This window comes from Phyllostomus discolor, chromosome 3, assembly GCF_004126475.2.
Source record: "Phyllostomus discolor isolate MPI-MPIP mPhyDis1 chromosome 3, mPhyDis1.pri.v3, whole genome shotgun sequence".
Classification (NCBI taxonomy): domain Eukaryota; kingdom Metazoa; phylum Chordata; class Mammalia; order Chiroptera; family Phyllostomidae; genus Phyllostomus; species Phyllostomus discolor.
The window spans coordinates 72,013,764-72,029,389 of record NC_040905.2 but is presented as its reverse complement, the minus strand read 5'-3'; the positions used below and the strand labels follow the sequence as shown (position 1 = coordinate 72,029,389).

Below are 15,626 nucleotides of genomic sequence, written 5' to 3'. Positions count from 1 at the left end.
CCACCCCTAGAAAAATAACTGAAATCACTTACCTTTCTGATAAGATCAGTACTTGAAACAGAATTTAAAATGTTTTATTATAAAAGTAATATTTATTTACTTATTTATTTTAAAAATTATTTTGTTGTTCAGTTACAGTTGTCTGCATTTCTCCCCCCCAACACTACCCACAACCCCAGCCAAATCTCCCTCCCTCCCTTGCTTCCACTCTTCCCCTTGGTTTTGTCCAAGTGTCCTCTATAGTAGTTCCTGAAAACCCTTCCCCCATTATCCCCTTCCCCTGGCTAATGTTAGATTATTATTAATTTCAATGTCTCTGGTTATATTTTGTTTGCTTTTTTCTATTGTTGATTATGTTCTAGTTAAAGGTGAGATCATGTGGTATTTGTCCCTCACTGCCTTGCTTATTTCACTTAGCATAATGCTCTCCAATTCCATCCATGGTGTTGCAAAGGGTAGGAGCTCCTTCTTTCTCTCTGCTGCATAGTATTCCACTGTGTGTAAATATACCATAGTTTTTGATCCTATATACCATGTACCATATACTATAGTTTTCATTTACTGATGGGCACTTAGGTTGCTTCCAGCAGTTGGCTATTGTAAATTGTGCTGCTATGAACACTGGGGTACATAGGTTCTTTTGGATTGGTGTTTCAGGGTTCTTAGGATATAATAAAAGTAATATTTATTTAAAAAAATATGAGATGGATAGATAAAAAACAAAAACACTACCACACATTAACATACTAATTAGATTAACCACAATTACACCTTGTATATTTTCATTTCTTTTCTATATGCATATTTAAATATGCACAATTTGTTTGTAAAACTGGATTATACTATAAAAACTTGTGTAAAGCCCTGGCTGATGTGGCTCAGTAGATTGAGCTCTGGCCTGCGAACCAAATGGTTGTTGGTGTGATTCCCAGTCTAGGGCACATGCCTGGGTTGTGGGCTAGGTCCCCAGTAGGGGGCACACGAGAGGCAACCACACATTGATGTTTCTCTCCCTCCCTCTCTCCCTCTCCTTCCCTCTGTCTAAAAATAAATAAATAAAATCTTAAAAAAATATATGTTACCTTTGACTTCCGGCAAGATGGAGGAATAGGTGGATGCACTGTACCTCCTCGTACAACCAAGATTAGAAAACCAATAATTTACAACAATAATTTACTATCAGAATAACACCCAGATCCGGCAGAGGATTTATCTGAATGGAAGTCAGGCAGCCAAGAAGTTGAAGTAGACGCATTCATCCGGACTGGTAGGAGAAGACAAGCCCGGCGGGCGTGGGGCTGGCTCGAGTCCGCGGCGCGCGGAGGTTGGGGGAAGGTTTGGCGCGAAATCGGCGCAAAAGCCATCCAGCGCGTAAGAAGGCAGCAGTGATCCCTGAGTACGCAAGCTGCAGCTGGCAGACCCAGAGGGGTAGCAATTGTGGACCAGGGCAGAACTCGAACCCAGAAGCCCAGACAAGGGTCTGAGTCCAGGGGAATGGAACTACCGCCATTGTTTTCTCCCGCCCGGCTCCCCCTCCCGCCCCGCCCCCACATATAACATCACAATCTAGCGACTGGGCTGCCCAGCCCAGGTGAGCACCTAAGGCTCCGCCCCCCAACGTAACAAGAGCAACCAGACCAGAAAAAAAAAAGGAGAGACAGGGGGAAAAAAAAAAAACCATGTTTTCAACAGAGCAGATCAGTCCCCCAGGACTCATCCTTTTGAGCCACCAAGAATTAGCCAATCTATCAGATGCGCAGTTCAAAACACTGGTGATCAGAAAGCTCACGGAACTGGTTGATTTTGGACGAAATTTAGATGAAAGAATGCAGATTACCATAAAACAGATGCAGGAAGACACGCGGAGGAGAGCCAATAGTGAAAGGAAGGAATATGAGTCTCAAAACAATACAGTGGACCAGAAGGAAGATAGAATCAACCAAACAGGAAAGCAGGATGAAATAAGAATTCAAAAAATTGAGGAAAAGATTAAGAGCATCCAAGACACCTTTAAACGTTCCAATATCCGAATTATAGGGGTACCAGAATCGGGAGGGGAAAAAGCAACAGATTGAGCACGTATTTGAACAAATAATAAAGGAGAACTTCACCAATCTGGCAAAGGGAACAGCCTTCCAAGAAATCCAAGAAGCTCAGAGAGCCCCAAAGAAGTTGGACCCAAGAAGAAACACACCAAGGCACATCATAATTACATTAGCCAAGGTAAAAACGAAGGAGAGAATCCTAGACGCAGCAAGAGATAAGGGGACAGTCACCTACAAAGGAGTTCCCATCAGACTGTCAGCTGATTTCTCCAAAGAGACCTTACAGGCAAGAAGGGGCTGGAAAGAAATATTCCAAGTCATGAAAGACAAGGACCTACATCCCAGATTGCTCTATCCAGCAAAGCTCTCATTTAGAATGGAAGGGCAGAAAAAGTGCTTCTCAGATAAGGTCAAGTTAAAGGAGTTCATCATCACCAAGCCCTTATTTTATGAAATGCTAAAGGGACTTATCTAAGAAAAGAAGATAAAGAAAAGACATGTATAGTAAAAGGACAGCAAACTCACAAATATTAACAACCACACTTAAAGCAAAACCAAAAGAAACTAAGTAAACAATTAGAACAGGAACAGAACCACAGACCTGGAGGGCACATGGAGGGTTAGCAGCAGAGGGGTGGGAGGAGGAGAGAGGGGGAAAAGGTATAGAGAATAAGTAGCATAGAATGTAGGTTGAAAATAGATAGGGGGAGGGCAAGAATAGTACGGGAAATGTAGAAGCTAAAGAACTCATAAGTATGACACATGGACATGAACTAAAGGGGGGAAATGTGGGTGGGAGGGGGGTACAGAGGAGAGGGGAGAGAATGGGGGAAATGGGACAACTGTAATAGCATAATCAATAAAATATGTTAAAAAAACTGTAAAAAAACATGCAATGAAGCTTAAAAAAATATATGTTACCTTTTAAACTTTCTAAGCATTTAACCAAATCTTTTTGTTCACAGCTGGGCTCAAAATGCAGAGAACTGAAAGATATTCATTTTGGCCAGTGTTACAAGATCTCAGATGAAGGCATGATCGTCATAGCTAAGGGCTGTCTGAAATTACAAAGAATATACATGCAGGAAAACAAATTAGTAAGTACTTATATCATCCTTCTGTTTTTTGTTTTGTTTCTAACTTTTAAATTTCTTGTAATTTACCATATCAATTTTCTTCTGCTTAGTATTTTTTTTGGTGGTTTAGAGGCAAATGCTATGTAAAAGCAAGAATTCATTCCACACAATGATTTTACAAATTAATGCTCTAATTGTATAGGTGCTTGTATGTGGCACTTGCATGACAGTCAGCTAATTCAGATATATTGGAAAAAATTAAATTTTAGTTGTAAAACATAATAAATATGTGGTTGTAGTCCTTCCTGATTCCCCTAGAGATTATATTACTAGATAGTTAGGATTTTTAATATTCAGGAAGATGTATACTTGTGAAACAGAGCTTTTCACTAAGTATGGTGAAAAATGGTGATTCCATAAATTGTGGTAGATAATCTTGGTAGCTACATAGGTTTTATATTTTAGGCACACACGTGTAACTTATTCACACTTAATATTTTATATGTGATATACTTAAAACCATTTAATTTTATTTTATTGGGATATAATTTACATATCATACAACTCTTTTAAAGTGTAAATTCAATTATTTTAGTATATTCAAAAAATCGTGCAATCATCTTTACTAATTCTAGAATATGTTCATTACCGTGAAAAGAAACTCTGTGTTCATTAGCCATCATTCCCTATTATTTACCCTTCCTTCAGACCCTGGCAGTTAGCAATCTATTTTCTATTTTTTCTGGATTTGCTTGTTCTAGACATTTCATGTAGATGGAATTACACAGTATATGGTTTTCTGTGTCTGGCTTTTTTCACTTAGCATAATGTTTTCATTGTTCATCCTTGTCGTAGCTTGTGTCAGAGCTTCATTTCTTTTTTAGGGCTGAATAATAGTCAAAATTCATTTAATTTTGATTTGGTGGACACATTGTACAAGTTAATAGAAAAAGTTGTTACTAGGGAGGCACTAATAGAGTTTTCAATGCTGAAAAAAGGTGTACTTTACAATAGGCAAGGTCGCCATGGCCAGTGTGGCTCTGTTGGTTGGAGTGCAGTCCCATTAACTGAAAAGTCACTAGTGGGATTTCTGGTTATGGCATGTGCCTAGATTGCAGGTCCCTATAAAAGGCAACTGATAGATGTTTCTCTCTTGCTTTGATATTTCTCTGCTTCCCTTCCACTATTTCTAAAATCATTGAACCTGTTCTTGGTTGAGGATTAAAAAAATTAAAAATAGTCAAGGTTGTCTTGAATGTATAGCATATTTACAAAGACTTGTGTTTTTTTAAAGATTTTGTTTACTTTCAGAGAGAGAGTAAGGGAGAGAAACATTGATCTGTTGCCTCTCACACACATCCCAACTGGGGACTAGACCAACAACCCAGGCATGTGCCTTGACCGGGAATTGAACTACAGACCTTTCACTTTGCTGGGCAATAGTCAACTAACTGAGCCATGCTGGTCAGGGACAAAGAAGACTTGCTTTTATTGTATCCCCAAAATAAAGAGATCTTTTTGTTGCTTCCTAGAGTTAGTTTAGAAAATTTGATAAATACATCTCATATATTAATGTAAGTTTTGAAAGGTTTCTAGAACCATCAGCAATTCAAATGAGATAATGTTATTTTAAAAATATTCCAGCCCTGGCTGGTGTGGCTCAGTGGATTGAGCACCTGCTTGTGAACCAAAGGGTTACTGGTTCGATTCCCAATCAGATGCAACATGCCTGGGTTGTAGGCCAGGTCCCTCGTCAGGGGCACCTGAGAGACAAGCACACATTGATGTTTTTCTTCCTCCCTCCCTTCCCCTCTGTCTTAAATACATGCATGCATACATACATACATACAATATTCCAGTTAGAAAAATTGAAACACTATGAATTAAAAGTGAATGCTTTTATTACCACATAGAATTATTCTTGTCTCTGAAATTATATAGTAAAAATATTTTATTTTTCTCTTTACTACATTTAGTACAAAGTAATTAACCACTCCTGAGGCAGTATGATTTTGTAGAGGGAATAAGATCTTATTAGTAAGGGGGACTGAATTTTGAATCCTGGTTTTCGCTTACTTGCTTTGTGACTCTGGGAAAGTTACTTAAGTCCTCTGAGCCCCATTTGTAAATGAGGTTAATACTTGTCTTTTTGCACATTGTGGCTAATGACTAAGTGACATAATGTTTTTAAACTGTCTAGTATAAACTCTGACTCATAAGAGACTACTAAAAGCCCTGGCTGGGTGGCTGGGTTTGTTGGAGTGTTGACCTGTACACCCAAAGGTTGCGGGTTCTTTTCCCTGTCAGGGCACATACCTGGGAATTGGGCTTGATTCTCTCTCTCTCTCTCAAATCAATAAAACATTCTCAGGTGAGGATTTAAAATTTTTTTTTAAAAAACTAGTAGTTTTTATGAGATTATGACTGTATTTAGTTAGTATTTGTTGATTTCCACTACCCTGAAGATAAATTAAAGGATGGTAAACCCAACTTAAATTTTTTGTATTTATTACATAATAGGAATATTTGTTGAGTGAACACAGAGTAACTTTTTTTGACACATTAAAAATTTTAGTCATTGGCTCTGACAGGTATGGCTCAGTGGGTTCGGTGTCATCCTGTGACTGAAGGGTCTCAGGCACGATTCCCTGTCAGGGCAAAGGCCTGGGTTGTGCGCCAGGTCCCCACTCGATGTTTCTCTCCCTCTCTTTCTTCCTCTTTCTCTAAAAATAAATAATATCTTTAAAAACAAATTTCAGTTAGTGGTTTCCCAAAGGAATTAAATGTATATATATTTTTAACTGCATGCTGTTGTGAAGGTTCTAGTTATATTCACATTAGCTTTTTCCTAATATTGTGGTCCATTAAAATGTTGTTATATACTTAAATACCAAGGGAAGCAGTTTTGTATATAGGGCTATTCAGTAAATATTTGCTTTCATTGGAAATTTAAAGCAACTTTCAGATATTAAAGAAAGTTCAGTTAAATAAAGTTTTTTTTTTCAATTTAAGGTTCTTAGAAAAGAAAACGTAGCATACTTTGAACTCTTTTCTTTTGGACAATTGCATTGTTGATAACTAACTTCCCATAGGAATTTTGCTTTGTATTTTTGGAATTTATGAAGTAAGGAAAACTACTTGAATTACTTGGAAGACTATAATTTTAAGTATTTGGGTTGTTTTAACTATGAGAAGTGTTGTTACTAGTCATTTAACAATGAATATTTTAAATAGGGCAAGTAAAAGTAATTGTGGTCTGGTTAAAGACAAGTAATATCTATGCAGCTATTTATATTTTATATGTAATTACAAACAGGAAATATAAATATCATTAAATAGGAAAAGTATTTTAAATTAACAACTATTAGACATACTTGAGAGAATACTATGTAGGAAAGGATACCAACATTGACTTGTGTAGACATTATTAGCTAAATTATTTGCTAATTCTCTTATTAAAGTGAATTTTCTCAAGAGTTTTAGAGCTTCATGTAGCATCTATGCTATGTAGCATCATAGCATAGGATTTTTATTTAAATATGAACTTTGATGACTTTAAAATATCAAATTGGTTGTTTTTATACATTGGCAGTAATTGACCAAGTACACTTTTTTCCATGTTATATCTTGGCCTTTAGGTGGCAGCATTGTCTTTGTATATTTCAGTGATAGATTTCTTTTTTTTTTTGTCCTTGATATAACTAAAAAGATAACAACGCTTGTACACAGTTTTTACAGATATTATGGCTTATTTAAAATTTTTGTTCTTTAGGTGGTTTTCATGGTAGAATTTTTTTTTAAGTTTTTATTTATTTATTTTTAGAGAGGGGGAAGGGAGGGAGGGAGGAAGAGGAGGAGAGAAATGTCAATGTGTGAGAGAAACACCCACCAGTTGCTTCTTGCTCCCCCAACCAGGGACCTCTCTGGCCCACAACCCAGGCCTGTGTCCTGACCTTTCTGTTTCTGGGATGATACCCAACCCACTGAGCCATACCAGCCCAATGGAAAAAATTTTTATTAAAATAATTTAAAGTATTAGTTGCAGCTGGAATGTTAAAAGATGAACTTACTGTTTTACACAAAGCAAGATATTCAGACATCCTTATTGTGGAACTAATTTAGGTAAGATGAACTTTAGAATAGGGGAAGGATTCCTGTGTTTACCAGAAGGAAAACTTTTATTCAGGTGGAAGTTGAGGACAGTGACTTGACATTTTAAGACAAATTAATTATGGTGAGGCAAAGAATTAGGATTTACATGTAAAATCTTTAAAGAAAAATCTTTCCAAAAGGAAATGAATTTCTGTTTGAGTCATTTTTGAGTTAGATAGATGCCACTTACCTACATGGATGTATTTTGCATTCACCATGAAACTCTTGTATAGAGTCTAGAAGTAGATGTGAGGAATACAGCTATAGTGAGGGTCTGGTATATTGTATACACTGTTTCCCTGCTCTTAATGGTAACTTTCGCATCACTACTAAGCAGTACTTGCTCCAAAGTTGTTTTAAAGGCATATTTAGTTTGTGTGTGTGGTTATTGATGATCTAGAAACCCCGTTAAGTATATCCTCTCTGCTTCTTTACTTTCTTTGTTTTAGATTCTGTTTTTCTGCTCTGTGGACAGGGGAACTCTTTGGGCAGCTATTTTTTCAGTTGTAAAAATGATGGGGGCCAGATAGATTATCTATCATTTGTTATCCAATCTGATGGTATAAAGTACTGTACTAAAATTTTACGAATTATGAAAATAGCTTCCATGGTGAGTCCTATGGTTATCACTTTGATATTAGATCTGTATGTGTTGTATTTATTTTTTTAAAAAATACCTTCTACTTTATAGCATTGTGTTGTGAACTAGTATAGACTTTCTGAATTATCAAGAAAGTGGTAATGTGTTATGAATACAATTTAGAATGTTTTAGGGAAATGATAAATGTTTCTTGATTAAAACTTGATTTCCTGAAAGTTAATTGTGACCTTTAATTTTATTTCAACCCCTTGGCGTATTGTTATTTTACTAGTGTTATAATTCTGTGACATCTCCTGGAGCCCTTTGGCTGCTGCTGTAACATTATTTGTAACATTGTTTTTCATTTTATTATCTCTTGGAGGCTTACACAGATACTGCAGGATCTAAAGTCACCTCCAGGCTTTCTTCCAGGCTGGAAGCATTGAGAGGGTGATAGAGGCAAGCAGTATGTTTGGATTGAACTGAACTCAGTTCATGCCTTGCTCTTGTAGTTTCTTATTCATATGATTGAGGTTATCTTAAATTTTGTGCATTCATTTCCTCATTTGCAGAAAGGACATAAAACCACTTCAGACACGCTCTTACGAGCATCAGACTAAATGAGATTAAGAGGTAAAGCACCAAACGTTTTTCATACATAGGGGATCTTCAATAAAGGTCACTTTTCTTCCACTTCCTACCAGAGTTTATTTCTGAAGTCTACTAATTTGAATTGGGCTGCGTCAGTGTGTAATATTGCCTGCTATATTCTCGTTTCACGTATTAGCTGCCTACAGTTTAATTTCTTCTTGCTGCTTGCTGTGATTTGAGGCTGTTGTAACAGCCAAGGAAGTAGATTGGTGGTCATGTCATCATCAGCTAAGGTAAACATTTGCATTTGAACTTAAGTAGCCGTAGTTAATTCAGCACCATAAGAAGGCTTATGTTTCTTCATTCATTTACCTTTCCACTTAGAGTTCACATATTAAAGGATTTGACCCTCACTCCCCTCAGTTCTCCCACTGCACTCCTGTTAGTTTATTTCTTAAGAAGTCCTTGTGAAGAGAGTTTACTTGTAATCTCTGACATAAATAATGTACATTTGTGAGAGAGTCCATTTTCACTTCAGCCTCCAAAATCTCCCAGGGTAGATATTTGCCTTCATTGCCTTTCCCCCTCTTAATGGATGAGGCATTTACCTGCCCACAGAGTGGTAGTTTTCAGTAAACAGTGATGCATGAATGTGGCATTCTAAAGAAGGGGACCTAAATATACTGAACTTCATTTTATTGTTGTATTTTATTGTTGTACTATTTCAGGGTTTTGCTGTCACTTACTGATTTTTAAACATATTTAATACTACTTATCTTTTATTGAGTATTTACAATGCACCAGGCACTATGGAATTTTACATAATTAATCCTCAAACTTCCATATACATTGGAAGCTTATTTTTATTCCATTGTGCAGATGAGTATATTGAGGCCTAGCGAGGTTAAGTAACAACAAATCTGTGTCAAAGTTAAGATTCTAACCCAGATGTGTTAGATTCCCAAACCTTTGTCTCCAAGCTCCTTTCATGGCATGGATACATTACAGATGAGAAAAATCCACATGTCTTTGAACCGAGCAGTAATTTCCAAAAGACATTATTTCCCTTTAACACCCAGATGGGTCGTGTGAGACATCAAAGGAGGAAGTTAGCCTTGGCTGGTGTGGCTCAGTGGATTGACCACCTACCTGCAAGCCTAAGGGTTGCTGGTTTGATTCCCAAATCAGGACATACCTGGGTTGTGGGCTAGGTCCCCAGTAGGGGGCTTGTGAGAGGCAACCACACATTGATGTTTCTCTCCCTCTCTTCCTCCCTTCCTCTGTATCTAAAAAAATAAACAAAGAAGCTCTGTTTCATCTGTTTTTTTTAAAAGAATTTAACTATTAGCACGAGCAAAAGATCTTTTTCCTAGGATGATAACTGATTTCAGGGCAAGTTGTAAGTACCAATGGAGATATATTAGAATCTTTTCTGGGAAAATTAGTTAAATTATCAAATAAGAAAGCAGTCTTCAAGATAGTTTTTAATGTTGATCTTAATCATGTACAGATATGAACATAATTAACTTTAACATAATTTCACTCTTTATGTAACAATTTTCCTTTGCAAAATTATACTATTTTATATTTTTGTGAAATTTTGATTCAGATGTTATTAACATTTCATTTTTGTCTAGCACATTTAACAAATTTTAATGGATTAATGAATTAGATAATTTTCTTTTTTAAAAAAGCTTTTATTTTAAGAGAGGAGAAGGGAGGGAGAGAAACATTGATGTGAGGGAGAAACATCAATGGGTTGCCTTTTGCCTTCTGCAAGTGCCCTGATGAGGGCAGAGCACAGAGTCTGCAACCCAAGTATGTGCCCTGACGAGGGATTGATCCCGTGACCTTTTGTTTTGCAGGATGACACTCAGCCAACTGAGCTACACTGGCCAGGGCTGAACTGGTAACTTTCTACCCTGTTCCTCACCACTGTTGCAAATGTTCATTCAATTTGGTTAACATTTGAATACCTACTGTGTGCCAGGCACATATGAGAGGTGTTGAGGAATTAAAAAAAAGTTACATTGCTAAAGAGAAGAGATTTTGGTCTAGGCTTACATGCTATGGAAGTGTCAATTAAAAAAATAGTTACTGGTGTGAGAGATAAAAGAGGAATCAGGAATTCCTATAAATCATAGGTGATATTTGAACTGGATCTTGATTGATATATAATGATACGATAATTGTGAAGCAAGAAAACATTTTTTTGGTCAGGGAAAGTGATTACAATTGGGTGAAACAGCACTAACAAAGACAGGCATCAGGAATATGTGTGGGATATTTAAAAAAGTGGTGGGTATTACAGTGAGATTGATTAGCTTTACAGACAGGGTAGGTAGGGGAAATGTTCATATTTGTGTCTGTAAAGGAAGGTAGGGACCAGATTCTTAAGTGTCTTGACTCTAGGTAATGGGGATTATAGCATGGGATTTCACCAAATGTGAAACATGATCATATTTTGGGGTTTTTAAGTTATTTTTAAAATTTTGAGGAATTAGGAAAATAGGGAATACTAAAAAAAATAGTAAAATCTGTGTGCCCATTACCCAGACATTGATATTTACTTATTTTTTAATTTAAATATTTTATTGTTTATGCTATTACAGTTGTCCCCATTTTTCACATTTTGTTAATTGGTTTCTTTTTCTTGAATTTATAAAGCAAATAAAATGTGTGTAAGTAAATCTCTATTGTTTTGCATCCAATGCCATCTCACTATATCCTTTTAGAGCAACTGCTATGATGTTCCAAAATGCTTTAAACATTAAAAAAAACCTTAACATAAATGATACCATGAACAACAATATAGTATTATTTAATTTATAGTCACATGTAGTTTATATCCGATGTTATCTGGCTAAATATCTGGTCTCACCACAGTATATATCAATATGTAGTTTGCATTTTTTAAAGCTGTTTATGAGATCCAGCCATAACAAATATGTAATTCATTCTTTTTTAACTGTTAGTGTTCTATATATTGCATATATGCTCTGCTTCTTAAATTTCTATGGAAGGATACTTGGATTGCTTCTGGTATTCTGCCTTCATAGGCAGTGTTGCAATAAAACTCTTGTGCAAGTCTCTTGTGCTTATTTCTAATACCTAAAAATGTAATGAATAAGGAGCTAAGGTATTTATATTTTCAAATTTTTACAAAATCATGACAGATTGTTCCCCATGAGTAACTGAGATCATGATTCACAGGTATATCTTTCTGATAGATTGTCAACTCTTTTGAGGGCAGGAAAGGGACCTAGTTGTCTCTTTATCCCATCCCTCTCTCATGTTGGCATATGATATTCAGTAAATGTTAGTTTAGTGACAAATTGGTTACTGCTGAACTGAACATGCTTTTTAAAATACACTTCTTTAGGTATTTTGGGAATGGCTTTGAAATCAACATGAATTTGAGTATATAAATAAAACCCTGAAAAATAGCTGAAGGGTGCAGAGTCAGTATTTCTGACTTTTCTAGTTTGATCTAGTTACTGGATGAATGATGCCATTTAATTTACTGAGCCACAGTCATTAACATACTCAAGGAGTATTTCTTAGGGCACTTGTTTTTAGCAATATCCTGTTGTAATAAACTAGAATATAATTTTTATTCTTGTCAGAATTACATTGACTTGTACTTTCTTATCATTAATAAAATTGGTTTTATTTTATTGAAGTGATTTTTGAAAGACCTACTTTAAAGACAAAAGTTATTTGGCATGCAAATATATTGAAAAATGTTAAAATGTTATTTGGCAGATTTTTCAGTTTGAGGAATAAATATGTCACTCATTTATATTCTTGGCTCTATAGCTTGATTTCTCACTCTCTTTTTAATCTATTGATATCTTTCTTCTATGGGTATCTTTTTTACCTACCAGGTATCCTGGTTTTTTAAAAACATACATGAATTGTATTCTATCATTTGAAAATCATAGAAAACCATAAAGAGGGAATGTAAATGTGTGTTTTCTTCCCCTTTGTGCCCGTATGGTATGGAGGTCAAGCGGTGACGGGTCATCCAAATAATTTTTCTTTTGATTGTGTTAATTGTTAACCCAGCATATTCACCTGCCTAAGTATGTTAATTTAGTAATAATACAAGTAGTTCACAAACTTTGGGGATCCATCAAGTGATAATAGAAGATGCTCAAATGCTAACAGAATTTCAGGAAGAAACTAGTGTAGTGTTAAAAATTCTTCTTATACAGATAACCCAGTGTTAATAATGAGTAATTTATTGTGGTTAAAAATAGGAGACTCCTGTTTTAAAATGTAATGAGGATGAAGATTCACCAAACAAACTGTATACATTGGTCACCTGCATACCTGTCACCACTTTCAAAAATCTACAAACTTAATGTGGATGAGAACTGCTCATTGTCGAATAAAGTTATAAAACTGCCAAAAAAAAATAGGAGACTCCAAATAGTATGAACATAGTTTTAATTTTTTTCTGAGTCAAATTATGGGTTATTAAAAATATCTAAATTTTTTTGATTTTACCATTTAAATCTATTGGTTAGGTTATTCCTAGTATTGGGATTATTTTTTGCTGGTGTTATTTTCAACTTATATATTCTATAGTTTAGACCTTTTTTAAAAATATAATTTTGTTTAATTTCTTTTGTGACAGCATGTTAAAAAATCAGAGATTTGGAAGCAAATCAATTTATCTCTCAGATATAACTGAAAGTTTTGTCTCTGGCTTTGTGCTGCAGTGTTGGCAACAGGGGATGGTCGGTTGAGATAAAGAGCCAGGTCAGTAGACTTAGCAGATAGAAATTGTATAAGGTTACATGGCAGTGGGATGCTGGGAGTACATTAAGTCTGTCATTTATGAGCACATATTCTTCACCTACCCTATTCAACTGTCATTCACTAAATAAGATGCATTGTTTGGATCTAGGGAGAAGTTTTGGCTTATATCTATGTATATTTTTTATAGTAATGGGTTGCTAGGGTTTTGGGACATCCAAGACTTAATATCATTTATCATTTTAGTGGGTAGACTTAAAAGAAGGATTAGTTGTTTTGCTTTGTTTTGTTTTTAAGATTTGCCTTTCTATATACCATTTACAAACTGTGGTTGAATCTGGCTTTCAGGAGATAGGATGCTTTTTACTAGCATTTTCTTGTAGTTATTATAAAAAAGATGCATTATCGTTATATTTATCATAGATAAAGATACATTATCTATGCCACTTGGGCTTTCATCAGGTGATCCTCTCTTCAGTTTATGCTCCTCTCCAGGTAACCTGTTTGGTGAGTACTGTTCCTATTCCTGCTGCAGATTTTGCTTATTTGTATTACTTAGGTTGGCTTCCTTTTCTATGTCCCTTGAAGTTCTTTTATTATTTTTTTATTGTTGTTCAAGACAGTTGTCTCCATTTTGTTTTCCTTGAAGTTCCTGTTAAAGATCTGACATGAAGTTACCTCCTAGGCAGTAAGTGGAAGGATGAATACTCATGAGAGTGTTGGGGTAAATTCTTTTCCTTGGCTTGCACCTTCTGTTTCTAATAGCTGAGAAGTTGAAAAGCCGGATGAAAGATGAAGTTTGTTCTACTTTGATAATTTACTTGTTTTTAAACGCTTCTATCGCATCTTTTTTTATGTAGCCACATTAGATTACAGACAAGATGAATGTAGTCTTTTTCTTTAGTGGGTGTCACACTTCGCTATTTTGGTTTCTAAAATCTGATAAATACGATAAAAGTGGGCTACTTCAGGAGCATTCTTGGGGGTAAAAAATGTGTAGTGTCTATTACCAGGTTTTCATTGACTGTTTTTGACATAAGCATACATATAGGTGTTTATCATTCTTTTTAATATGATATATAAATGAATACACTAAAAATTTGTAATCCAAAGAAAAATAGTTATCAATCAGAATCCTTCTAATTAAACTATGCTTAGATGATTATTTTTATTGAATGTATCTTTATAAAATTTAAAAATTTTCCATTATAGTTGACATTCAATATTATTATTTGTCTTCAGTGAAATAAAAAGGAAGATACAAATTTATAGTTATTATTTTTAAATGTTCATGCAGATGCCAATAGATTATAAAATAACTTGCATCATGTTATGCTAGCTTTTCACTTTGACTCCTGAGAACATAGTAGAATTAGGTGAGCTGTAATTTTGTAGATACTCTGAATGGGGAATCAAAATATATTTTGATGTCTTTTGGCTAGGTTAATGTTAACTTTATATATTTGAAAATAATTTTTAAGTAGTTTGATATTTAATGTATTTTAAGTTGTTGCAGTACACAATTTTATATATACACGTATATTCCCCTTTTCCATTGATATATTAATAAGTATTATATATCATATATGATTATCAGTAGTTCTGTTATGTAATCTATTATATACTTCATAAATTACAATTGTTTTAGGCTTATGAGTGAAGAAGTTCATGGACAATAATGTAGAAAACGAAAATATATTGTATATTCCTCTGAATTCGATCATGACCTAAAGGGTTTCCAAAGATTGACTTTTTATCCCATCCACAGTAGAGAAATGTTCTTGCAGGAATCCTCTTGCTAAAATACTCTTTTAATCACTTCAGAAATCTATAGTGGCTAACTTCAAAGATTTCTTTAATTATTAGTCTCTATTCTCATTTCATTCTTAACTTGTACATGTGCTCTTCATTTTCTCTTACCATTTTGTTTTCTTCCAATATGTATTCACTACCTTCAAGCTCAGCTATGTATTTTTGTGTCGAACATTAAGAATTCTAGCCCCATTTATTACTTCCTCATGTTCTATCAGTTTCCTACATTTTATTATTTCTTATTAACTCATTGATAATTTATTACAGATTTCAGGGCTTCAGTTTAGTCATGTAAGCTTCTTGAAACTGGAGATGTTGATGTCTTTTTTAAAAAACCTATATGTAGTAACTGACTGTATATTTGTCATTGTTTTTACTAAATGGTTAGTTGTTAGGAGTTCTTAAAACTTAATTCTTTATAACAGAAATTTTAAAGTTTCTGAAAAGGAATGCTAATGAAGATGAACCATCCTATACTTAGGTCCTTTTGGTTCGGCCCTGGAAAAATTCTTTAATAGGAAGAAACCTATTAAAAATTAACATTTTTAGTGAGACACATGCTAGTGACGTTAATGTGATTACTTATACCTTGACATATACATACAA

General features: G+C 34.8%; 1 protein-coding gene across 3 annotated transcripts in view; it reads left to right on the top strand.

The window, feature by feature from the left end:
* Positions 1-15,626, top strand: part of FBXL17 (F-box and leucine rich repeat protein 17) — a 476,470-nt gene that overhangs the window by 37,373 nt on the left and 423,471 nt on the right. For all 3 annotated transcript variants that reach the window (XM_028532156.2, XM_036020633.1, XM_036020634.1), the window contains exon 4: positions 3,011-3,142. In XM_028532156.2, coding sequence (XP_028387957.1) covers positions 3,011-3,142 — 132 coding nt within the window. The remainder of the gene's footprint in view (positions 1-3,010; positions 3,143-15,626) is intronic.